General features: G+C 37.7%; 4 protein-coding genes across 8 annotated transcripts; 2 read left to right on the plus strand and 2 right to left on the minus strand.

Moving 5' to 3' along the window:
* The first annotated feature begins 574 nt into the window (after positions 1 to 574).
* Positions 575 to 8967, plus strand: LOC105203356 (L-asparaginase 1). 2 transcript variants are annotated; one of them, XM_011172151.3, is made up of 10 exons: positions 575 to 1003; positions 1766 to 2041; positions 3031 to 3290; positions 4223 to 4334; positions 5132 to 5246; positions 5601 to 5937; positions 6192 to 6506; positions 6847 to 7151; positions 7456 to 7629; positions 8036 to 8967. In XM_011172151.3, exons 3-10 carry the CDS (start codon positions 3116 to 3118, stop codon positions 8435 to 8437), a joined length of 1935 nt encoding a protein of 644 aa, XP_011170453.1. In that variant the 5' UTR covers positions 575 to 1003; positions 1766 to 2041; positions 3031 to 3115; the 3' UTR covers positions 8438 to 8967. The 2 variants fall into 2 exon arrangements, with proteins under 2 accessions (XP_011170453.1, XP_025988785.1); XM_026133000.2 differs by lacking the exons at positions 575 to 1003; positions 1766 to 2041 and having other exon boundaries at positions 2998 to 3290.
* Positions 8968 to 8989: 22 nt separating this feature from the next.
* Positions 8990 to 11366, minus strand: LOC105204177. Its single transcript, XM_039458363.1, has 4 exons — positions 11062 to 11366; positions 10493 to 10679; positions 10233 to 10398; positions 8990 to 9682 (listed from the first exon to the last, which is right to left on the minus strand). Exons 1-4 carry the CDS (start codon positions 11326 to 11328, stop codon positions 9526 to 9528), a joined length of 777 nt encoding a protein of 258 aa, XP_039314297.1. The 5' UTR covers positions 11329 to 11366; the 3' UTR covers positions 8990 to 9525.
* Positions 11190 to 16429, plus strand: LOC105203377. 3 transcript variants are annotated; one of them, XM_011172172.3, is made up of 6 exons: positions 11190 to 11314; positions 12967 to 13294; positions 13655 to 13743; positions 13974 to 14154; positions 14385 to 14526; positions 14972 to 16429. In XM_011172172.3, exons 3-6 carry the CDS (start codon positions 13655 to 13657, stop codon positions 15373 to 15375), a joined length of 816 nt encoding a protein of 271 aa, XP_011170474.1. In that variant the 5' UTR covers positions 11190 to 11314; positions 12967 to 13294; the 3' UTR covers positions 15376 to 16429. The 3 variants fall into 3 exon arrangements, with proteins under 3 accessions (XP_011170474.1, XP_039314296.1, XP_011170469.1); XM_039458362.1 differs by lacking the exon at positions 11190 to 11314 and adding an exon at positions 11342 to 11480; XM_011172167.3 differs by lacking the exon at positions 11190 to 11314 and having other exon boundaries at positions 12253 to 13294.
* Positions 15643 to 24125, minus strand: LOC105203369 (post-GPI attachment to proteins factor 6). Of its 2 annotated transcripts, none has more exons than XM_026132999.2 (6): positions 23917 to 24125; positions 20996 to 21228; positions 20128 to 20411; positions 19190 to 19819; positions 18066 to 19041; positions 15643 to 17884 (listed from the first exon to the last, which is right to left on the minus strand). In XM_026132999.2, exons 2-6 carry the CDS (start codon positions 21175 to 21177, stop codon positions 17722 to 17724), a joined length of 2235 nt encoding a protein of 744 aa, XP_025988784.1. In that variant the 5' UTR covers positions 21178 to 21228; positions 23917 to 24125; the 3' UTR covers positions 15643 to 17721. The 2 variants fall into 2 exon arrangements, with proteins under 2 accessions (XP_025988784.1, XP_039314287.1); XM_039458353.1 differs by having other exon boundaries at positions 20128 to 20430.
* Between the last annotated feature and the right edge of the window lie 669 nt (positions 24126 to 24794).

The following is a 24794-nucleotide window of genomic DNA, read 5'->3' on the forward strand; positions in this document are numbered from 1 at the left end:
ATCCTCCTCACGACGATGCGTCTTGATTCACACTTGGCACGAACGCGCGTTTTCGGCACTCTCAAAACACTCCTGGTATTCACATGCGTCTAAAACTCGGGATATGAGACAACGAAGAAGATGCAAAACACGATTGAACGCCACACGATCGTATGTACATACATACCGACTTCGTACCATGCATCGTATTCAACACGTCGGATGTTGGTACGAACGTTCGACAGTTCACCTCACTTTCGACACTCTACGGTACTCTCGGAACAGTCGCGTGTGTCAAAAACTCGTACGGGACGACAAGAATGCGAGTTGAAATGCGCCGCGACACGACGCGACTACGCGCCGCCCTACTTGGGCTACGTTCCGTTTCACGTATGATGCGCATGATGTATCATTTCGTCCTTGTTTAACATTTAGGGAATTACAAGGATAAAATGATGTGCCACATGCATTATGCGTGAAACGGAACGTAGCCTTGATCAACCGATTGATCGACCGGTTACATTTACTGCGTAGCAGCGCCGACGGCGCTGATGACGCACGCGCGGCTGTGCCGCTACGCATAGTACGCATATACAGCGGCGGTCGGTTGGGCAGGACGGAGCAAGGTCGTGGCGTATTTCGTCTCGCATCCTCGTCATCCCGTACGAGTTGTTGACGCGATCGAGTGTTTAGAAAATACCAGAAAATACCGTGGAGTACCGAACAGCCGAAAATGAAGTGAAGTGTCGAGCATTCGTCGTCACAACTATCCGTCGATCGTGTCGGATACGATGTGAGGTCCTGTCGCGCTCAATCGTGTTTTGCATCCTCTGTTGCCTCGTTCCCGAGTTTCAGACGAGTATGAGTACCAAGAGTATATTTCGAGAGTGTCGAAAACGAAGGGCCATGCGTTCGTGCCAAGTATGAATCAAGACGAATTGTCGTGAGGAGGATCTTGACTCTCGATCGTACGTTCGATAGCTGCGACCGAGACAAGGCTGGACGGAGCGATCAGCGGTGAACGGTGAGTCAATTTGTACTTGTATTCGCTCCTACAATTTGGTATTTGCGTCTCGTCCTCATTACGCTCGCCTAAATTGTCGATATAGTGCAAGACAAATGAATCGGTCGCGAGAAAATGGTTAAAAACAATTCAAAGTTGACATATTGGAATTGACATCTCGGCGCTCGCTTCGCCAGGTGTGCCAACAATCGAGCGTTAAAGGTAAAAAGCCCAGCATGGCCGCTCTCAGGTTCTTCTAGGTTCCTTGCTGCTAATACAACAACAAATTCGTAGACCACGTGAAAATTATGAAATAAATTTATGAATTTATACATTTAATATTTATATTATAAATACTTTGATAAAGTAAAGGCGTCAGGTAAAAAAAGCGAAAATGAACTTCTATTACGTATATTATAGTTATTAGTCACTATTTGAAAATGAAAAATGAAAAGGTTACGAATATACACGTGCGAATCTTAGGACTTGGCACCGTTCGCGTTGCTCGACTTAAAAATTTATTATTATTTTTTTTTAGTTATCTTCAAAAGAGAATTTTGATAAAAATTTATTATGTCATATGGAAAGCTAATGACTTTCTTTTACTATGTTTTATTCCTCTACAATCTGTTACATTTAAAATTGCTTTTACAAATATTACAAAATTTTAATAATTTAAAATATTTAAACTGGAAAATTTTTAATTTTTTTAGTTATTTGTTGTAACAAATAAACGATATTTAATTGATATTCTGTATATTTACAATTTATAATTTCTCCTAGATTACTGAGTTAGAAATATAAGTATCTTCAAAATGAAAGTGAAGAAAATGACCCTGAAACCTCTCCAGTTACCAGAAGGAAAGAAATCGGCAATTACTAGAAAAAAGCAAGAAGTTCAGAGCAAAGTAACGACCGATGGAGGAGTTCTTTGCACAAGGAACTGAATTAGCAATTACTAGAAAAAAGATCTGAGCAATGTAACTATGAAGAAATTTCTTGAACACAGTTTCAAAAATGATACAGATAGCGATACATATGATAGTGATGAAAGCACAGGTATGATCTAAAATATTTGAACCTGTTTTATGCATTTAGACTATAATTTAATTTTTTATATCTTTTAAGCAGATGATAAAAACAGAGAGTTTGATAGTGATAAAAATATATGACACATTCCCTATCTTTGAATTTTAATCTTGGTTACAATTGATGAAAATGCAACATCATTTATCACCTAACTGTTTGTCATCATGTGTTAACAACTGGCTTATTGAAAGATAAAGATTTCTAACATACGGTTGTTATAGTCATAGAACCTCAGTTGAAAACTTGTTGCTCTTTGCTATTCTTCTAAGCACTTAGGAGCTTGTTGTATGACCATACCAGTATGTATAAGAGTGAATAAGCCAGTTGTTAACAGATGATAACAAGCAACAAGGTGACTTTTCTTATTCTCTTATTTCATTTATGAGAAAATTACAAAGGCGACTACAGAACTTGTTTTTGCGTACTTATTGAAATCAATTTCATGGCAAATTTATCCTACTACATGTGAAATAGATAATTCTTTATTGAAACTCACAGAATAAATTTAATTATCTTTTTAATTTAGTGTATGTTTATTAAATTAATTCTTTTGTATTCAAACTTGGGAACTTATTTTAATTATAGATTTAATTTGTTTTATATGACTTTTATAACTGAGAAATTTCCATTTTGCATTTTAATAAATTCGATTTTTATTAAGGAATTCTATTTTTAGGAGTGACTATTTTTTTTGCATTTGATTTCTTTTTAACAGATAAAAATTTTAATTCCAAAAAAATCTAATTAACAAATTAGAACTTTCAATTAATAATTGATCAATAGCTGATGAAGTTAACAGACTTTTTTTGGCGATACTCATAGACAATCAAATTTGGAGATGATAAAATGTATATATCTTTAAAAAAATGTAAGGAATGAGAAACATTCTCAGCCCCACTAACTGTTACACGTAGAGTCCTAACAAACGTCTGTTATCGGTGGTGATCATGCGACACCAGCTATTGGTCTTGCATAAGCGATCAGTCTTGTAGAAGTCATCGGAACGACTGCACGCGCACGAAAGCCATTCACGCGTGAGCGATTATGTCACAATTGCCTAGTGGGTCACAAAAGAACGTGCGTGATAACAATGATAAAAATGTCGAAAGCGTCAGTAGAAATATCACCGGCGGCATGACTAAGGGCAACGAGCCGGAAGGCCGCGTTTTGGTGCTCTACACGGGCGGCACGATAGGAATGATGAGGAATGACCAGGGAGGTAATTATTTTGTGAAACTTAAAGAGAGATTATCATGTAGATTTCCGAGGATGTGAAATCTTGCACCGTGAAATCCCAAATTGTCGTTTTAAACACAGGTTTCGTACACGTATCTGTCCTTGACTTCAGAGTATCTTTTAGCAAATTTGATTGGACGCACTAGTGCGCACTGGTGCACATTACAGCCGTCATATATAAATTAACGTAAAGATAAGTGGTAAGTGATGTGTCACTTTTGCACTTAAGTTAGATTAGTGTACAGCGACTTTAATGTGTACTTATGCGCACTAATGTAATCCAATAAAATTCGCTATTTATTTTTCTTTAAATCTCGTAGAGTGAAATAGTTGTGAAAAATTAAGATTATACAAAATCAAGAATTTCTTATAGAACCAACCGAGACTCTTTGGACTTTCACTCTTTTAGAGTGAAAATTGGGCTTGTGCAATTTTCAAGTGATTTTTCTTTCTATGACATTTAGAAAGTTCTCGTGAGATTCCAAAGAGTCTCGGTTGGTTCTATGAGGAATTCTCGATTTTGTATAATCTTAATTTTTCACAGCTTCTTAATCGATTTTACGAGGATTTTTACGTAATAGTCCTTTTTCCTAATTTTTTATTTACAGATCATTGAAAAATACATATTTGTGTATCTCAATTCTATAGGTTTCGCGGATTGCTGCAGAGATTTTAGATCCAAAGAATAGCTCATGTAATTCGTTATACATCTCTGATGTTATCTTTATCTACGAGTATCACCTTTGAACGTGAATTAAAAGAAAACTATTAAAAGATAACCATGACACAATCAAAGCTCCAAATGTGATGACGAACAGATATTAGTATCTATAACAAAATACTAATATTGTGACGCCATAATCATCTCCAACCGTATCATACTTTATTGACAATAACAAAGTATCTGCTTTCTAGTGCTGGTACCGATAGCCAATGCGTTTGTAAAAAATCTGCGGAAATATCCACAATTGCATGATCGCGAGTATGCCGAGAAAAGATTCGGAGCGATGGGACCACTAGTACTGCCGTAAGTATTGAAAATTTAATATTAATTATTTGTGACTTACAATTACAAATTCTTATACAGAAATAATGAGTCATTTTTAAAACATTATATTTTTATTATAAAAATAATTTTTCTTGTAATTTATTAAAAAATAATTTACTTTTCTTAATATCTTTAATATTATTCTTTAATTTATAAGCTATTTAAATTATAAAAATGTATTTATTATTAAACAAATCATTTCCACAAACTCGTTTTGTCAACTAGATTTCTTTGGAATCTGAACTTTTACTTGTTAGAAAGAAATCGGATATTAACATAATTATTTGAATATTAATGAGATAAACAGAACATAGGTATTTGAAAAATTAATTATTAAAGATCATTCTTATTCAGTCATAGCTAGATCTTAGCTAATATTTGATTTTACATATATAAATTATTTGAATTGTTTTTTAAAAAAATCCTATTTCTTATTAAGATTTTCTCAATTCTTTTGTATTAAATATAGCACTTTTTATGATAAGAATAAACATTCAATCTTTTGTAAATGATAAATAATTAATCAGCATTAAAATTTTACAAACAAAAAGAAACTTTAATAATTGCTAAAATATATATCTATTCTTGAAAATTAGAAATTTGGAGTTTCTCTTATATCAGTTTTCCTCAATTTGATTATTTGCCGTAGGAAAACGTGAACCGTAAAAATGACAGATGCTTCCATCTAATTTACGGAAGAATGTGAACCGGTTTCCCGCGTATCCTTTCGCTTTCCCTTACGCAATGTTAAAAACGCTTTTCTCCTAATCTTGCAGCGTGACCGCAACCGACAGTCGTCGGGTCGTTTACACCGTATTCGAGTACTCGAATCTCTGCGACTCCAGTAATATGACCATGGATGAGTGGATTCGTATTGCTAATGATATTAAGGTACATTCAAGACATCGAAATAATAGAGAAATAAGTTGCTCTTATTTAAATTTGATTTATTTTTTCAAGCAACATGTATTTGAGGTAATAAAGATTTGAAGTAATTGAAGTAAAAAGTAAAACAAATGAACAATTATGTTGCGATGTTTCTAAAACAGTTCTAGGTTCTAGGTAATCTCTCTCTCTCTCTCTCTCTCTCTCTCTCTCTCTCTCTCTCTTTTATTCAAGTTAATCTAATCCTCAAGTTACAAGAGAAGGATGACTAAACTTGCACTCATTCATTTTGATGATAAATAACGAGGGATATTAAATTGTTAATTAAATTATTGTAATTCTTGCAATTTTTTTTAACAGGAATCCTACGAGCGCTTCGACGGATTTGTGATCCTTCATGGCACCGACACCCTCAGTTACACTGCGTCCGCCCTGTCTTTCATGCTCGAGGCTCTAGGCAAGATTGTCATCGTAACCGGTTCGCAAGTGCCGATTTTCGACACAAGGAGCGACGGTCTGGACAACTTCCTCGCATCTCTCGTGATTGCGGCGAATTACAACATACCTGAAGTGTGCGTGTTCTTCGGTACGAACTTATTGCGCGGCAATCGAACGAGCAAGGCGTCTGCGACGTCCTTCGAAGCCTTCCACTCGCCGAACTTTCCACCCCTCGCCACGGCCAACATCAAGATCGAAGGTGGTCAAAAGATTTAAAATAGAAGCGTGATGTCTCTAAGATGTTTTAGAGTTTTAAAACACAAAACTTTAATCACTTGAAATTACTCAATTATTATACTTTGTTGCGCAAGCAATAGTTTTCATTATCAATCGTTTGTAATTGCTACAAATTATTAATATCTTTTTTCCTTGAAGAAAAAATTTATAATTTGATTGATATAATTATAATTTACGAGATACTGTAAGAAGTTTAAAGCCAATATTCCTTTACAGTGGCCTATCGCTCGATTTTCCGTTCATGTACCATGGAAAAGTTCTACGTACATGCGTCACTCAACCGAAATGTAGGCCTGCTCCGATTGTTTCCCAGCATTACATCCGATCTAGTCAAGGTGTTTCTTCAACCGCCTATCGAGGGGGTTGTGCTGCAGAGCTATGGCGCGGGAAACGTCCCGACAAATCGCGACGACATTATCGAGGAGCTTCAACAGGCGACGAAGCGCGGTGTGATCGTCGTGAATATCACGCAATGTTCGACCGGATGCGTCTCGGACGCGTACGAGGCTGGAAAACTGCTCCAAAAAGCTGGTACCGTGTAGTGCTAAACGAAAATATTGATTCAGGAAAGATTTAATATTTAAAATGCACAATTTAAATACACAAATATCTCCTGAGTCTAAATAACAATTTTCGAGATTATTAGCAATTTTAATTTTTTTATCTGTTTTTCCCACTTCTACTGCTTTCGTTTAATTATACATTCGATAAAGATTAGCAAATATTACGCAAAACTTGCGCGATAAAGCGTCACACAGATTATAAACATAAATATTTTCTTGCTGATAGTGTTTAAGATTATGCTAGTATTACGTACTATTTCAGATAAATTTTAATTTATTGCTCGCTGTAATTCTCCATCAATACGCAGGTGTGATATCGGGCTTTGATATGACACCGGAGGCCGCATTGACGAAACTCGCATACGTCTTATCGAAGAACGATTGGGACATAGAGACCAAGCGGCAAATGATGCAAACGAATTTACGGGGTGAGCTGACCGCCGGTCGACCGCCCACCATCCAGGACTGGGACCTGGTGGAAGCAGTCGCTCGGTCTCTGAGATTATCCTCGGCGGCGGAGCTTCAGGAACTGGGATCGATTCTGTTCCCAGCCATGCTAAACGCCGCGGTAATCAGGCGCGACGTCGTCAAACTCGAGTCTTTGAAAGGATACGTTAGTATAATCTTTGTTTGCTTAATTTATATTAATTTAATCTTTCTCAACGAGTACCTAACAAAACTAATTCAATAGACTAAAGAATTATTCAGAAAGCTACAACACATTTTTAAAAATTATTTTCTTCTTCTCCATTGTTCAAATTCCATTTTTTTCGTAGTTCAATAGTAAGTTGATTACACTGATATAACGTACTGAGATAATGTAATATAAAAATAACAAATTTATTATGCACCATTGATGAGTTTTTGAATTATTTATTATAATTTACTTATTACTATAATCGGCTTTTTCTGTTTAGGGCGCGGATATCTCCCAGGCGAACGCAGATGGCAGAACGGCTTTGCACATAGCCTGCTGTGAGGGGGATTTGAAAGTTGTGCGACGTCTTCTAAAGATGGGCGCGAATGTTCACATTAAGGATCGATTTGATCGCACGCCTCTGACTGACGCGATCGAATATGATCGTCATGAGGTGAGACCACTCCTTATATCGATCTATCAATACAGATTAATTTTAATCTCATATTACTCTTTATCTTTTCAAGTTCATGGAACTAGATAAGAGATAAAGAATAAGTTGCACCGTGGATAAAGTTAATCTACTTTGGTAGAAATAACATATAGAAAATTAAAAATTTGTTTTTAAATTCTCTATCTTAATTCTTTTTCTCTCTATGTGTGAAAAAATTGAAGTTATAAAATACACAATAAATCCTAGACATTATTATTTTATTTATACATTAAAAAGACTTTTAATGGTTTTAAGATATTCGATATTATCTTTATCAAAATTGATATGTAATAATTAGTGAAATAAGATCTTCCCTTGCTTCTGCAAAGTGTCATCGATAAAAATGCGTTTTTACATGATTTTCTAGATTATCAGGGTGTTGCTACAGTGCGGAGCACATTTTCACGGCGACGCTGTGCTGATTGGCGAGAGGATGTGTTCAGCTGCCACCGTTGGAAATACGAAGCGCCTGCAGTCATACTTGTTGGCTGGCGCCGATCTGTCGCAGAAGGACTACTGCGGGCGCACGCCGTTACATTTTGCCGCTCTTCACGATCGCACGGAAACGATCATGTTCCTGTTAGCTCATGGCGCAGATCCGCGTTGCGTTGATATGCTGGGACAAACCGCGGCAGATCTCGCGGAGACCGCGCGAGCTGCGAGTGCCATTCACTTGTTAGCACCCTTGAAGCAAAATGGCGTTTCCGAGGACACGGTCGATGACAAAGTTGCATCGCAAATACAGAATCTTAGCCTGTCCACGTCTTAGGTATTTCGACGAAATCTATTCTGTTCTTATCTATGTCTGTTTGAAAGGAATTCCGTGTCAAATGTTTGAGCTGACTGTGATTTGTTCACTCCATTCTTTCGATATTATTATTATTATCTATTGCTTTTATGAAAAGCTAATAAAATAATTATTTAATTAACTTCTTGAATGAGATGCAGTCAGATTTTAAAGACTGAGAGGTGTGATACGATTTTGGAGAGGGATAAGTACGATAGAGATTTATGCATATACTTTTTTTATTCTTTGACATCTCGGATTCTGAATTCTATAATTCTATACTATCTTATTCCAAGATGTTTATATGATTCTATCAAGACTAATAATATTGAAAATAACAATAATCCTACCTGATAATTTTAATTAATAGCTGTGATTACACTTTTGTTTGAATGCATTATAATTAGAATGTTATTGTAGGTATTTATATGCTTTTTTGGATAGTGTATTTACCAAAAATTCTTAAAATAATTTTTATTTTATGTAAATAATAAATAATCACATATCATGTCTGCTGTTGGCAAATTTCTTTTTTCAGATGTCTTTAATTTTCAAAAAAATTCGAATTTTTTCAGAAGAAGAAACGTGCAAAAATCCCATAGGTGCAAATCTTTGTAATTTTATTCACGTTGTTACAAAGAAATTAAAATCATTTATTTTAAGCGAAATTGACGGAATGAATCTACGTATATGACACTAGACTCGTTATGTTTGTTAAAATAGCAGTGATTTTCTAACGATTTGTGTAAAAGGAAAAGTGAAAGCGCGTCATCTAAATACGCTACGAGGTTTCTCTTAAACGCCACGAAATTTCACACCTCGTGTATCAGGATAATGAAGATCAACTGTCCTGATGTAACTCGCTTGTTACACCGCGAATGGTTTCAAAATTGAACGTGAGACAGATTCGCAAACTCAGAGGGGTATTTTGCAAAATTTTTTTAAAGCCATTCGCGATGCACCGTTTGTTTTGCATGCAATAAGAAGGTGTGTGACCATAAAAGGGTACCAAATCCCACCTCGCGATCAATAATACAATTTACAATTGCAGAACGTTGAACGTCGCGACATCAAATTGCACCGAATTGCACCATCACATTTTTAAGGATCTTTGGTGTCACGAAGCAATCCTTGTAAACGTGGCCGCAGTCGTGGTTCCCTTCTTGCCCTATCCTAATAGCTTCCTGAAGTATTGTGCCGTTCGTGAAATCCTTAAACCACTTGTGACTGTTTGAGATATTTAAAATAAATTTACACGATTAGAAGTTAATTCTTCATATAATTAATATAAAAATTTTTCACATATAATATAAATTTCATTCATAATATTCAATTTTTCTAGATTGAATTAATGCATTTTAGTCACAAATTTAATTTTCTTTGGACGAAGCATGATACACGAGTAAAATTCTAGACTAGCTTTTAAAAGAAAATAAAATCTTTATTCTCATTTTAATCATTATTTAATTATTGTAATTTCAGTGCTCAATATTAATGACATTAATTATCTCACTCTTGCTCTTACTTTCACATATTACATGTGTTCCAGTTTGTCTTTATAATATTTCTCCCTTTTGCAATTTATATTACATATATTAATTTAATTTAATTATTAATATTGTTAACATTTATTAAACAAACAAAATTTTTTCGTCCAAAATAATATTATTTAATTAATTCTGAATTAAATTAGTATTTAAAAATTTCCAAAATAATATTTTGAATATTAATAGCTGTTAATCACTTATTATTCTTAATTAGGATATTAAAAATGTACCTTGACAGGCCATCGATGATCTTGTCGGTACTCGAAGGACTATCGGAATGTTTCGCCTCGGAAACGACGGTGCAAACGATGCGCTGCACACAGGGTGTGATAAACCGATTGCTAAATACGATCTCGTTTATCGTATCACCCATTTGCAACCACTGGGAGTCGAGACCTGATAAAGAAATTCACATCTCGTATAATTCAAAAGTATTTACGATGCATTTGTTATCTTAGCGCAGAGCAGCGAGTAAAAATAAGACTCGTACTCCGATAATTCATGCCCGGGCCTGATGGCTTCGACAAGAGGGGCACCGCTAACGTGAGAATGGCTGTTAATACACCAGCGATCGACAATCCTCTCGTGTTAACATTAAGCAGTGGTAACACCTCTCCATTCTCGCCTATGTGATTCAGCGGTATTGTGAAGAAAGGCACTGACACATCCCAATTGATCTGGAAAATTTGGTAAAGATTCCTCAATCGAGATGATTCCAAGGCAAAGTTTTGAGAAATTCCATACAGCACCGCACAGAAAAAGCATTGCAAAATATTATTGCAATGTTTCAATATCATTGCAGTGATGGTAAAATGTCCGCTTTAAACATATTAATATGTAATATTGCAGCAACATATGTATATATAATTGTATTAACATTGCTGCAATATTCAATATATTCAAACATTATAGCAATACTTTTAATACTTTTTCTATTCTGTGCTGTATGGGATGACTCGAGGGTCAAAGAGAATTCCGTTTGAATTAATGGAATCTATTGTCAGGCATCATTTTCATGCGTATTCCGAAACTTTTAATTTTTAATAAAAAAATACTCACTTCGACCTCTCCTCCTTTAGTGTCGAACGAGACGAATTGCGGCTTCTGGCCATTTGGTTTTATGAACGTCCGCTCATTGCTGTTACCGATGACTTGCACGAAGAACAGCGCGAAGGGTAGAAGAATCAGTGCGATTGAATCTGCTGGTGTGGCCCTCATGTCCAAAATTATCTTACGGACAATTGAACTGGACGAAGAGTTAACACTTTCCTTTTTGGCTTCTCGATATCCTCGACTTTCTACCGTCTGCGAAGTAATGAGATGCATTTGTGCTATCCGAGTGCTTTTCAACGTCGAGTGCAGCCGACCCCCACTAATTTGTTCCACTCGTAACGAGGCTAGCCAGCCCCTATCAAAGCAGGAAATACAGATTTCTCGCGACGGAATTAACGAACCTAGGCGCAAATCTACAAGATAATGTACTATTAATTGCTTTTACATTCCGAGAATCGCTCTTCGTCGTGCACCGACCCCGTCGCATCGGAGACTCGGGTAGTTATGAGCTAGCTACATTTCTCGCAAATTATTGTAAACGCGAATTTTCACTAGGCGCGAGAAAAAAAAGCGCACGAACGTAACGACGAAATTAAAATTATAGACTCAGCCGGCCATAGCTTTCAACGAATTTTCCGGGGCATCGTCCAGAACGATGACTTCTCCGTCGAACTCGAGACGGGGCAGACCGCGACACGCGAGAGCTCCGCGAAAGGGGGACTTCGATTCGCGCTTTGACATCCCCCCTGAAAGACGTTCGTCAAATACGCGACACGAAGACGGAATTTCCTTTTCCAGAAATTTCACCGGAAGGACTTCGACTGCGTATGATCTCATGGCGTGAAAACTGCTGGTTGCATCCACTTTTGCCTGCATCAATAGATCCTTAATCCTTTCGATCTTTCATTTGATGACTTTGATTTGTATCTCTGTGCCTTTGTAGATTTTTATAAATTCTTTGGTACTCTTCTCCTCACCCATAGAGTACAGAAAGATTGTACTAATATTTCAGAAATATTTTATTGCAAAATTGTAATATTGCAGCAATGGTAAAAAATGCTTTGCAATATTATATTATTTATAAAGAAATGTTACAATATAATATTGATGTTCCTGATATTTTAAGTACAATTATTATTAATTAATTATTAACATATATTTTCCTCGATATCACTAAGAAAAAAAGTTTGTTGAAAAACCAAAATATTTAATTCCATACGTGTAACTAAATGTTGAGTTGGTTTAATTAATTCTTGATTTAAAAATTTGATTGGTTGGCATTAACTATACTTATCTTTTTTGTGTAACTTAATAATTGTTAAATCAACTCAATGTTTAGTTGTTTATAACAGACTAAATTTTAGATTTTTAACCAATTTTTTTTCTTAGTGTACAGAAGTTTTAAGCAAATATTACTTATTTTAAGTAAATGATAAAACAATTAAGGCTTGCCCTATAGGCCTTCAAGAAGAAGTAGTAGTAAATGATAAGTGTATTTTAACACTATAATCACAAAAATTTTCTTTGTTAACCATTACTTAAAAGAAGAAAACTAAGATTGCAATCTTAGCACGAAAAATAATTTGTGTGTATATAAGTTCTGTCGACATAATTTTGTTTAATCGCGCACACGTTAACAGAATTTAACAGAAATTAAAATTTAATTTTATCTTTCCGGATCATATTGCACCACGCCACTTTTCGAACACAAAAGCTACGCAAACGATTAGGCAGGTACAAGCCGTAACCACCTAACTACCCTCGAGGTTGCACACGTTTCATAATGCGGGAAGTCATAACGCAGGAGAAGAGATCACTTTAGACGCGTGGTGCCGGAGTCACGAAATTTCGCATGTCAAAAATCAGTGAACGTCTTAAGAGGACATTGTTGACGACCGGTTATTATTTCAGCTTCGGAATTTCGAGCGACCGGCGATGACGACGCGGTTGCAGCCGCGCTGCAGAAGAAGAGGAGACGGCCTTCTCTCTAGCGATGACGAAGGCGACACACGGGGAGACGTCATGCACCACGAAGACTTAACAATGAAAGCGAAACCGGGGCTGCAATTATCGTCCACGACTTGTCGTGCTCAGACAACCAAAGCGACTATATATGCCAGAAAGCAGGCATCGCACAGTCAGTCCGTGACACTGAATCTTCATATCTCATCTCTTCGGATTGATCTCAGGCTTCACGTTGTATCTTGGAGAGTTCGCTTCACCCTCATCGCCACCGAAGGTATTTACTTGATCTATTTCGAATAATTATGTTCATATTTGTGTGATACATCATGTCTTGATTTATTGTAATATCTTAAGATGTTCTAAAACTCTATAATACACTTTAAATATTTATTTACCCAAATAATAACAATAATTATAAACATTCAATTTTAAATAGTGTTTAAACATCCTTGATTTATTTATTTAAAAAATTCTACTTCTCCATCGTGTAGAACATTTTAGGGTACTAAATATTCGTTAAAATACACAAGTAATTGATATTTAATTATATTTGTTAATATATTTGTTAATATTGATACGTACGTGTTAATCATTGGTTTAATTTTTTAATTCATTTTTAATTTTTCTTTATCAGATGAAGTTTTGTATCTCTCGAAGTTTAATCGTGGCAATAAGCTACTTCGCCATTCTGGTCAATTGCAGTCCAAAATTTGATGATGGAGGGTAAGTCTCATTTCAACAATCAAATTTTAAATAATATATGATGAGTTTATATTCAATATAAACATTTTCTAATTCAATATTTCTTGCTAAATGTTGCAGAAAGATACATAAAAGGCATTAAGAAGATGTTTAAAAATTAAAACTTATTTAGAATCTAAAGGAAGAATTGATATAATTTTATCGATAAAATATCTATATTATGTATTTATTTTTGTATAATCTATCAATAGATTTGTACCGAGCTCTATCAGCTACATGGAAAAGCAGGCGAAGGCGCAGGATCAAGTGGCTATGCCGTCTCAGGTTAAGCAGCACAGTGAACCGTCGAAACGCGAATCCGAGACGAACGACATTGGGGATCGTAGTCAAGAAGCGCGATTTGGTTTCACCAATATTGGCGGAACAGGAAGCGTAAGTATTGAATCGCATTTCTCTCTTTCTGTGTTTTTCTATATCTATCTGTACTTTCAGGACGTTTACTACGCTTCTTTTTCATTCCCCGTTTCAAAAGAGTTTATAAAAATTACTTTAAAAAACTGCTACAGTCAATATTATTTCGCTTATTTTTTATAATAGATTAGATCCGATTAATCCGAAACGTAATTAATTTAAATTTATCTAACCAATTAAATCCGAATCAGGGTTACGGTGTGTCACCTTATGCACCGGCAAAGATAGATCTTGGTGGACTTCTCTTGGGAGCTATCATAGGCGTGGGGTCGATTCTCATCATTCCAAAGCTGCTCTATATCCTATCAGGAACTTATGGCACATACGCGAGAAGTAAGCATTGGACTCGATTATCAAAATTATACACTGAGAGAAAAAAATTACTTAAATTTAAATAAATACATATAATAAATATATTAGCACTATTCAAATAATTATTTTATATCAAAGTATACAAATAATATTAATAATAAACAAATAATTTTTACTTGTTTAATATAAATAAGTTATTTGAATAGTACTAATATGACATTTTTATTTTAATCGAGTAATCTTTTTTATCAGTGTACTGACTAAATTCCTTGTTTATTTTATTTTTTTATAATCTTCGATTTTATAAATTATAAATTTTATAAATTTTTTCCCATAGTCCTCGTGTGAAGCATTTGTTTCTTCATCTTTAATTCAAAACTTAATCGAATAAAATTGAGATGAATTCAAAAGAGCAATTGCCATGCCTTCTCTATCAAAGATAAGATTCTCTATTAAATTAATACAGGTGAAGATAATGGCTTCACCCAAACCCTGACGAGGATCGACGATGTCCTGGCCCGTCACGGCATCGATACGACTTCGTGCATGCAACGCGCGGTATGCACCTACTCGCAGCAATCGGCTACCGCGATGGGCGACGAGATTGACACCGAGAACGGGACCGAGGACGGAAAGGCGACGTCCTTCGAGAAGATGGTAAACGCGATTACCACCAACCAGGTGTTCCGTACAGCCATGCAGGGCACGGCAATCGAGGAGGCGGTAGAGGCCGGTAGAAACGGCAGAAACTGCTCAAGATCGTACCCGCACTGCGGCTTCTCAATGGAGACGATGCTGTCGCTACTGGCTAACGCTATCGCGACGGCAAACGCGCGCGTTGCGACGTCAACCGGCCCTTCGTCGCTGTAATACTTTGCTTACGCATAATTATTGCATAAGCTCTTCAGAAAAGGGCGATTATGATTTAAATTAGCAAATTAAGTCAGAGGCAACGAAAAACGAAACGTATAAAAAGTAATAGGTCGATGTATCTTGCATGTACTACATTCTATGCGGTGAAAAAGGAGACAGGATAAGAGTTCATTAATAATTTAACAACGCGATGTGGAATTATTTATCACGAGCAGTGGAAGCCTTGGCATATTGGCAGCTCCTGCACTATTTTAGTACGACTCGTACAACGATAGCTTCATTTTTATTTCATTTAGAGAATTACATTTGTGTGTGTGTCTGCGTGTATGTTTGTAAATTAACAAAAGTGAAATCCCTCTCGGCAGAACCCCCGTGCACTCACGTGCGCTCATCAGCGTGACACATTCCTCTCTTTCTTCCTTTGGCTAGAAAATGTTATATAGTCTATATACGGCTTTCACATTGAGGAAAATAGAATCGACTAGAGTCGCGATACGGTTGCGGCGCATCGCGCTTAACACGTGTCAACAATCAGTACAGGCACTGCCCATGACGATGTCGCATATATTTACTTATATGTATACGCGACACTCTCCCCAGACACAATACAGCACGCATACACAGCGCGAGGATGAATCGGAAAGTAAAGACACGACGGTTTCGCTCTTCCGGTTTGTCACAGTGCAAGGCAACTTGAAAAAATGACTCCGTGTTTCAAGCATTACCTTCTTATCTAGACATTATCGACTAGAAAGTTAAATTGTACAGTTAAAAGAGAGAACATTTGTATTATATATAATATATAATAGAAGGGATGAAAAAATTGGCAAATTAGTGCAAAAGTTGAGATAACAGATTCTAAATCGGAGTATTTCAAAAGTGTCCTGCAGAAGACATGCTTTACGTAGAAGAATATAATTTCTTTGTATACTATAGATACGTTATTTATAAAATATAAGAGATCTGTATCTTTACTTTTTTATTCACTTTCGCGTATTACTCTCGAAACAGGACGTTCATGTGCGAGGTATCGCATTCCTAGGAAAAAAAACATCTCTTAAAATTACATTTCTATGCTCGCATCGTCTTCACCAATGTGGATGAGATTTAAATTAGTTTCACATATTCAATAGGAAGAAAAAATTAAAATCTAAAGTTTTCCACGTAGGAGGAGACGACGATGAGGAATGTACACTTGTCAAATACGGCATGTTCTTGTAAAACGCATCTATTATCAAAATGACGATGCTATCGAAAAACGATGCTATCGGTACGCAATTACAATTAATAACATTACAATGTGCGCGCTATCATTAATAAGAGAAAACAGCAGAGAACAGTCGTGTGAGTAAAAAAGCACCATTCGCACGAAGATATTCCTTCATCCCGTTTCCAACATTTTACCTCAGAATTGGTCCTTACAAACAGGTCACGACTGAATCAACAAAGTAGAGCGATACATTCTGTATTCGTGCGATCAATAGATTTCTCGGAATGTCAAAGTGCATTTCGAAAATACTTTACGGAACAATAGACAACTTTTATAAAATTTAACGTCAATTTCAGCAATAATTACAATAATTATTTTCCTCTGATATTTTGGCGTACGACTCTCTCAAACAATGGTATTTACATTCAATAGGGCTTTAATTCTATCAAGAGCTAAATAAAGAACGAAAATACCTAATGTCACACTTTCTTCAGTTTTCTTAATGCTTATTAAAATGAGCAATAATTTCTTTTTACGGACGACTTATCTTGATTTAATACTGTCATTAAATTTTATTTATATGTCGCATCTTATTGCTAAATGTATATTATTAATAAATCTCAAGTTAATTCCGTATTTGAAACACTCTCGCGTATTTATATGCTGCTGATACTTTTTAGAAGAATAATATATCTCTCTGATATATATAATATGCGTAAGTATGTCGTGATCGATCGAACAACTTTTCTACGAAGCGAATCACGTGTTTTTTTTATGATAAAGCTGAAAAATAAACTTACAAGGGAAAAAAAGCTAATTTAAGTTTTAATCTATCAAGGTAACTTTCATAAAAATTTTAATACATAAACTGATATAAAATTATAAATGAATAATTATTTCTTAAGATAATGTTTATAATAATTTTCAAGATATTTTCTTCTTTAAATACTATTTAAAACCGATGCTTGCGATTCCTTTCGTAAAAAAGTCAATTCGTCAGCGATATCTATTCATTTATATTGTAATATTTTCCCTGATGTCTCTTTGGTTGCCTACTATCACATCTCTTAGCTTTCGATACTACCTTCGGTCTCCTCGAATCTCTCCTGAACGCGTGCGCGACTCTTCAACTATCACTTCATGTATTTGCGTTTTGGTAGTAGTAGAATAACTCCTATGGCCACGCAAATATGCCACAGACTATGAACGAGATAATAATTCCTGCGTGTTTGCAAGAACGCGTAACAAATGAGGCCCAGAGAGACGAGAAGCACTCCGGCCGGGAAGTAGATGGTTCTAAAAACAGAAGAAATATGTCGACGATCAATAACTCGTGTTGCACAAAGCAAGAAGAATGAAATGTAATAAAACATGCAACTTTGATTGCGTATGAAAAGATGAAACCTTTGATTCATCTTGCTTTTATTTATTACAATATTTTACTCATCTCTATTTGTGATCATCTTTGTTAACTTACCTATATGGACGCGAGGGATATCTGATGGTGCGCTTCCTTCTGCATCTAAGTCCCCAGGACAATCCGATCAATGCGGAACCAGTGACGGCCGGTAGTAGGAACACCCAGAGCGCTGTGCGGTCCATCTCGGCGCCCATCGCAAGCACAATCGCACCGGCCACCTGGCAGAAAGCGGTCAATCGCGGCCCGAACGATGCCATCGCCACCAAAGTCACCCAGATAGCGAGCAGCGCATTGAAGAAATCACAGAACTGCAGCACGCTTAGCCGCATAATGCACACGCTATAGATTTCCTCGCCAGCCTCGCAAGCATGGTAGAACGTGGAGAAGAACATGACCGCGACGTAGGCAACCGCCTCGGTGAAGTACTCGCGTCGTATCGCCACGTAGATCGAGCCGAGGAAGGCGAAATTACTGAAGGTGAGAGCGAGCAGCTGAAGAAGTATGCCGCTGGTACTGAGAACGTATGTGTTGTCCGCGCAGTCAAAGCCGCGGTAACCGCCGGTGCAATGGCATGCCGAGAAGACGAAGCCGCCGCTCATGTAGTGCATGCACTTGCCATGATCGCCGCAACGACCCTCGACGCAGGGTGATGACGATACGATGCTCTCCACCCGGACGGCGGTGCAGCGCGGCAGGCAGTCACACGTTTCGCACGCGACGTCGCCCTGCAGACATGTGCGACTGCAGGGACAAAAGCTAGTGTTGGCTGAGTTAGTGTTGGTTGAGCTGGTGTTGGCTGAGTTAGTGTTGGTTGAGCTGGTGTTGATTGAGCTGATGTTGATGCCGCTACCACCGATGATTGTCTTTTCCTGCTCTTCGGGACAGAAGACACGCAGACTGACATACCAAATGCCCGCCTCGGGGAAGGGCACGTGTACGTAAGACGGTTCGGTCGCGTTCACGTACACGTCCGCTGTCGTAAGACCCTGTGCGCGGACACAGCCACCACCCGAGGTGATGTTCGAGTAGTACCCTAGAAATCGAATCATAAAACAAAAATTTATTGTACGAGAGCGGTTAATCTAATTTTACATGACCAAGTTTTGTTTGCTAAAGAAGACATCGACTACTTTCTATTTTTAAAAAAATTGATTTAAAGGTAATTTCTAGGATATACCAACCTAAAGAAACACAGGCTACGAGGACGATGCTCTTCTTGTACTTCTCATCCACGTCGACCAGTTTAAAACCCAGAGTGACCGTGCCACCGACATCGTACACTCGGCCGATCTCAAAGCTAAGGACGGAGAGTGCGTCGGCTGTGACATTAAAGGGCTGGGGCTTCGTGTCATTGCCGCGCAGATGTTCGTAATCAAACAGAAAAAATTCGGGGAAGGATTTTCTCGACAGCACCACCCGGTCGATTCCGACGTCTGCTTGGCGGTTCATCGGCAGTTGTATCGTCACGTTCGACGCATTTCCCGACAGTAGACGAAGGGTTATATAGTGGAAATTGCTTGTATACGGCTTAAAAGGCAAAAACGTCGCCGTGGAGTTGAGCAAACCATCAGCGAGATTGTCCTCCGCTGTAACATGAACGACAATATTGCAGTCCTCGCCACATGATGACTTCAGCGACAGGCTCAGTTCCTCGAGACCAACGTCCGGTACAAGATACTGCACTATCGCCGTATCGAAGGTTTCATCTAGCTGCACCTTATTCTCGACCTCAGGATCCACCAACGACGTCGTAGCTGGCATTTCTACAAACATCTCGGCATCCATCACGGTCTCACAGGACGCACTGAGACCTGCGAACAGCAGTTTCTTGTTAATCTTCTGAAGAAGGCAGCGTAAGTTCCATCTTTTCGAGTTTTGCGAAGATAGCTTTTATTTACAAATATAAAAAAATAATGTTGCCTTTAAAATAATTTTTGAAGAAATATTTCTGCTATTTCAGAAATGTTATTTCAGAAACGTTGAAGAATTATATGTGCGCATCGAGCAAAAGCCGCGAACGTTTATTGTAAAATAAAATACGCAAGCGGCTGGTAATATAATTTTATTTTATCCCTAACTTTTTAATTTCTTAAAAAAAGATATAATTGCCTTTTCATACCTTGCTGCTTGATTTTTCCATCCTCAGGATCGGTCCAGCTACGGAAGGCGATCGCGTACCAGTCGCCCGCCGATGGAGCCTCTATCTTGATCATATATTGCTCACCGTCGCTCAACATCTCCAGACTGTAATGCCGCCGACGTTTCTTCGCCTCCATCAGTTTCGCAGCTACTTTTGAACCATCGGGACAGACGAACGGCAGACTGGCAGACTTTAAATGCAACGAGACGTTGAGCGGGGTGCATCTACCTATCCCGCCAGTCTTCTCTTCTTTCGCCGTGAATCTAAAACGCGACAGAATATCTTCGTGTACAAAAGACACGGAAGAAAATGTATTTTCTAAATCGGAATCAATATATTATATTCATTGAAAGACAATGAATAGTCTGATTTTAGTGATATACTTATAACTATATCAAACAGTGATAGATGCACTGTCTTTCAGTGATGATACACTGATTCCAGTCAATGAGAGTGTCCTCTTGGAATAACTGAAAAACAGTGAATAGTCACTGATAATCACAACTATAAGTATAGCATTGCAAGTCGATAAGATTTCACTGATTTAAAAGAGAGTAGATAAATAACTCTAGCTCAGCGCAAAGCAAGTCGAGGAAATAAGACGCTCATCTCTGTCGTCATCGAACCCCGAATTAAAATATATATGTAAACAACTTATAGATATGTATAAATTTTTAGATTCTCTCAAAAATTGAAGAAAACTGATGAAGATAAATAATATTTGTGGAAAAATAATTGTGGAAGGAATAAAATCTCGTCGCTGATATGTCCTCGAATTGCACGCGTTAAGTATGAAGAAGAAACCTCGAAGAAGAAGATTACTATTTTCTTTCGATCCAATACGTACTTGAAGACGACTGCGACGGTACGCTCGGGCACATTGAAATGAATAATCGAGATGTGACGATAGGCGTAATAATCCACCAGGACGTTGCTCGGTTGTTGGGCGATCTTCTCCAACTTGCCGCACAGCCCCTGCTGGGCTGCAAGTGTCCATACCAGCAGCACGGCTAAAGCGCTTTCTCGCATATTCCGACGTTTTGCTACATAAGGAAGGTGTCCGTCCGGTTCGGAGAGTCGCTGTGAGAGAGAAGAAATGCAACTGGTAACGAAGAAATGCAAAATGTATTTCGTGACCAAAGAACAAATCCTCTCATCTCCTGCGTATGTATGATTTAAGAACAAAAAGTTTCTTAATTGCGATGGCTCACGTGACAGTATTTGTGTATTTCTTTTATAATTAACGTTGCATAAAAAAAATATTGATAGCATTAAGTGAATGTTCACGTTTATCTTCACATATAACGACGCTTTCAAATGTGCTTCATTTAGGAAAGAAATAACGCGTTATCAGTTCTTATCTACATCGAATACGTAGATATTGTATATTTCACGGTAAACGCGATAAACAGCGAGAACCAAGAGAATCGAAAATTATGTTAGCCGATCTTATCTTTAACTATATATAGGCTAGGCAGTCCATGCTAGGTCTTCTCTTTCATTTACCATCGTCATTTCCATCATACGATTATTTAACTCTTCAATCATATATTGTAATACTTCAAGAGGCCTTGTTGCATAACTTGATGTATATAATTGTCTCTCCTTGACTATTTATTTCAGGATTCTAAGGCTTAAATAGCTTTGATCCGTAACAATTCCATTTCCTCCGCTTATATCCTCTCGGCGCGCGTCGAGCTTTCAATCAATAACTACAGGTAGAAAATATTTTCTCTCTTGCTTATAAATAAGAATGTCTTGTAGTACTCCGCATCGTACGAGAGATAATTTCAATGGAAGCTTTCTGTGGAAGAGACGTGTAGATTTTTACGAGACTCGTTCGACCACCATTTAAATGGAGTTCAATGACATTTTTTTCGCACTCGGAAGTGATCGCATTCCATTGCCTTTTCGCTGTCTGATGGATAAATTTTATATAACTCATTTAAGAGATTGAAGAAGCGGTTGATCTGTGCGATATGCACCATCAAGTAGGTCAGATTCCATCGTTAATTTACACTTCCTGCGGGTCGGCAGTGCAAGAAGCAACAAGCTGCCCGCGCGTGCTTATCGTCGAAGAAACGCGTAAATGGAGCTAATGTTCAGCGTCATGAACGATTTCTTTCAGCCGTTATTGTCGAGATCATTTTGCTGATCCCGCAGGTCGAGACCCCGCACGAAGAATCCTTCCGTATAACGCGGAAAAATTTTAATCCGCAATTTAATTACCGTGAGTTATGTGGCGGAAAATTAAAATCGCCGGATTACGAAAAACTGCAGATTTAATTTAAATTCGTGAAAAATTCATAGAGTTAATAAATTTCTGTAGGAAGGTAAGAGAAGACACAATAAAAGCTTTTTGCTAGCCTTTGCTAATATGCGATCGTTAATCGGCAATTTATTTATAGAGAAAAGTAATAAATTATCACTGCACACGCAATATGAAAAATTATTCTCATTCGGAACGTGAAAAATTATCGTGCTAGCTGATGTAAAAACGCAACGAGATATTTAATGGAAACGTTGTATTAATCAGCTATGTATAAATAAAACCTTCGAATTAAACTTTGGCGTAGCAAAAACGCCGTATAATGTTCAGTAATGCGATGTAATAAAGCTAGACATTTTCTATCGAAAATATCGCGTGATTCGTAATCGCCGTACTCAGTAAGATGTATCGATAAAAACTGCAGTCGTACTGGCGTGAGATCTATTAAAGGAACCGCGATCATGAAAGGACCGAGTATGTACTACGGACTAAATTGAGCTATCTATGATTCGGCCAACCGAAGTTATTGAATAAAACATCAGACAATTGATATTCGATATCGCAAAAAATGGGATTGGATACTGATAAAATCCGCTTATCGTCGTTTCTGAGGGTGACATAACTAATAATAAATAATCTATAATTACACAGTCATTAATAGAAAATACATATAAGCATAGTCTTCGAATAGCGATTGAAGCGAAATACTCGATTGTCACTTTATTATTAGTTATTGCATAAAGATAATTTATATAAGAGTTAAAATTAAAAAAAAACATTAAAATTAAAATACAAAAATTTGAATTAAGAAGACAGTAAAAGAAGCTTAAATCTTTCACTCTATGAAATTTGATTCTCAATATTGAAAATTATGAAATGAAAACTTATTAAAGTTTCTTTCATATTGAACTTTTTTCACAACAAAAAAATATTTATTTCATTTCTGATATACTTACCTTATCGTATTCTAATCTAATGATAAAACAAAATCGAATCTGGAGATTAGCTTGACATCAAGCTAATGGATATGAAGTGATGAAAATCTACAAATTTACCTTTCCGCAAAGCGCAATAGAATTAATTTTAAAAATTAATTTGCGTACGTAGACAGAAGAATCATCATAGACATAATTTTTCTTTTTTTTTTTCTTTAATAATATCCTAGCAACTGCGCGCGATTACATGTTACATATATACCATGAATACCATGATTGAAAACAATCGCGTTTTCGCTTCACTCGCCTCGTGCACGAGACGCTGTTGGCGCGTCGATGCGACGCGCGTTGCGCAAGTCGTCGCCGCGACGACGCTCACGAGGTCCGCAAGAAGACGAGCACCGCGTCCGACAGCTCTCTATCTAGAGTGACCAGCGGTCCCAGCAACAAGTGCTTACGCACGAGCGATCATAATCGCTCTATTTAAACGAGGCAGATCGTATCTCTCCGCGCGCGATAAAATCGCTGGTATATAATTTCGCGAAACGCTTTCAATATCCTTACCTATTTTCGCAAGCCCGCAATATGTCGGGGACGAGCGGCCGCCGACGCGCCGCTGATTGTGGCATCCGCTGGTCCACCGCGACGTTGGATACTAACCACGTCCGGACGACTATCTCGCGGTGGACCGCCGGCGCGGGGAAGCGCACACTGACCGAATATCCGAGAGCGCGTATCGCCCTGTCCCTCGGTATCATCTGCTGCGGCGGCGGCGGCGGCGGCGACGGCGGAGGCGGCGGTACCGCGAGGGGCGATGCGATACGCGTGCGTCCCCTCCTTATCACTGCAAGCGAAAGCTCGCGCGCGCGCGAGAAGCGGCAGCTTTCGAGCGCGAGCTTTTAAACTCAATGAATCGAGCCTTCCAGCGCGTGCAGTTGTTAAGCTCAAAGCTCTGCAAAAGACACCTTCGGATTTGAAGCTGTTCATCGCGAAGCTTTTAAGCTCTTGATTTTTAAGCTGCTTTTTCTTTCACAATCTTTATCTAAATTTGAACTTTTGAATTATACTCATCCCAGCATAGCTCTCGAGCAAATTCAATTATACAGTCCATTACTATTATGTCTTAAAGCTGTCTTCCTGCAATGAAAGCTTACGCTTTACTGGAGTGAAGAATTTAGCTGACTGCCCACGCGCTTTCGTCATCGATAAAAACGCACATGTGTATACGCACTCTCCGGCGTGACGTGTTGCTCCTATGTGTATGGCCACTTCTTGGTGATCACGCCTCTATTGACCCGCATATCTCCACGATAATTCTATGAGTGATCATTTAATGATCGACATCCGGTGAGATTTTGGCGGATTACGATGATCGTCTTAAAGGGGAATTTCACAAAGACAGCTGGTGCGTATATAGTACATTCGTATGCACTATGTAGGGA

Source organism: Solenopsis invicta, chromosome 16, assembly GCF_016802725.1.
Source record: "Solenopsis invicta isolate M01_SB chromosome 16, UNIL_Sinv_3.0, whole genome shotgun sequence".
Lineage (NCBI taxonomy): Eukaryota > Metazoa > Arthropoda > Insecta > Hymenoptera > Formicidae > Solenopsis > Solenopsis invicta.

What these genes read in the sequence shown, in the direction of transcription:
- LOC105203356 (XM_011172151.3), top strand. Translation starts at nt 3,116, where the DNA reads ATGTCACAATTGCCTAGTGGGTCACAAAAGAACGTGCGTGATAACAAT. An exon ending in GATGAGGAATGACCAGGGAG is followed by an intron (nt 3,291 to 4,222) that starts GTAATTATTTTG and finishes TCTGCTTTCTAG; the next exon opens with TGCTGGTACCGATAGCCAAT. An exon ending in TCGAGTCTTTGAAAGGATAC is followed by an intron (nt 7,152 to 7,455) that starts GTTAGTATAATC and finishes TTTTCTGTTTAG; the next exon opens with GGCGCGGATATCTCCCAGGC.
- LOC105204177 (XM_039458363.1), bottom strand. Translation starts at nt 11,328, where the DNA reads ATGCATCTCATTACTTCGCAGACGGTAGAAAGTCGAGGATATCGAGAA. An exon ending in CTAAAGGAGGAGAGGTCGAA is followed by an intron (nt 10,680 to 11,061) that starts GTGAGTATTTTT and finishes CAAATTTTCCAG; the next exon opens with ATCAATTGGGATGTGTCAGT. An exon ending in ATCATCGATGGCCTGTCAAG is followed by an intron (nt 9,683 to 10,232) that starts GTACATTTTTAA and finishes TATCTCAAACAG; the next exon opens with TCACAAGTGGTTTAAGGATT.
- LOC105203377 (XM_011172172.3), top strand. Translation starts at nt 13,655, where the DNA reads ATGAAGTTTTGTATCTCTCGAAGTTTAATCGTGGCAATAAGCTACTTC. An exon ending in ATATTGGCGGAACAGGAAGC is followed by an intron (nt 14,155 to 14,384) that starts GTAAGTATTGAA and finishes AATCCGAATCAG; the next exon opens with GGTTACGGTGTGTCACCTTA. An exon ending in TTATGGCACATACGCGAGAA is followed by an intron (nt 14,527 to 14,971) that starts GTAAGCATTGGA and finishes AAATTAATACAG; the next exon opens with GTGAAGATAATGGCTTCACC.
- LOC105203369 (XM_026132999.2), bottom strand. Translation starts at nt 21,177, where the DNA reads ATGCGAGAAAGCGCTTTAGCCGTGCTGCTGGTATGGACACTTGCAGCC. An exon ending in ACCGTCGCAGTCGTCTTCAA is followed by an intron (nt 20,412 to 20,995) that starts GTACGTATTGGA and finishes GTCGCGTTTTAG; the next exon opens with ATTCACGGCGAAAGAAGAGA. An exon ending in CGTAGCCTGTGTTTCTTTAG is followed by an intron (nt 19,042 to 19,189) that starts GTTGGTATATCC and finishes TTCGATTTCTAG; the next exon opens with GGTACTACTCGAACATCACC.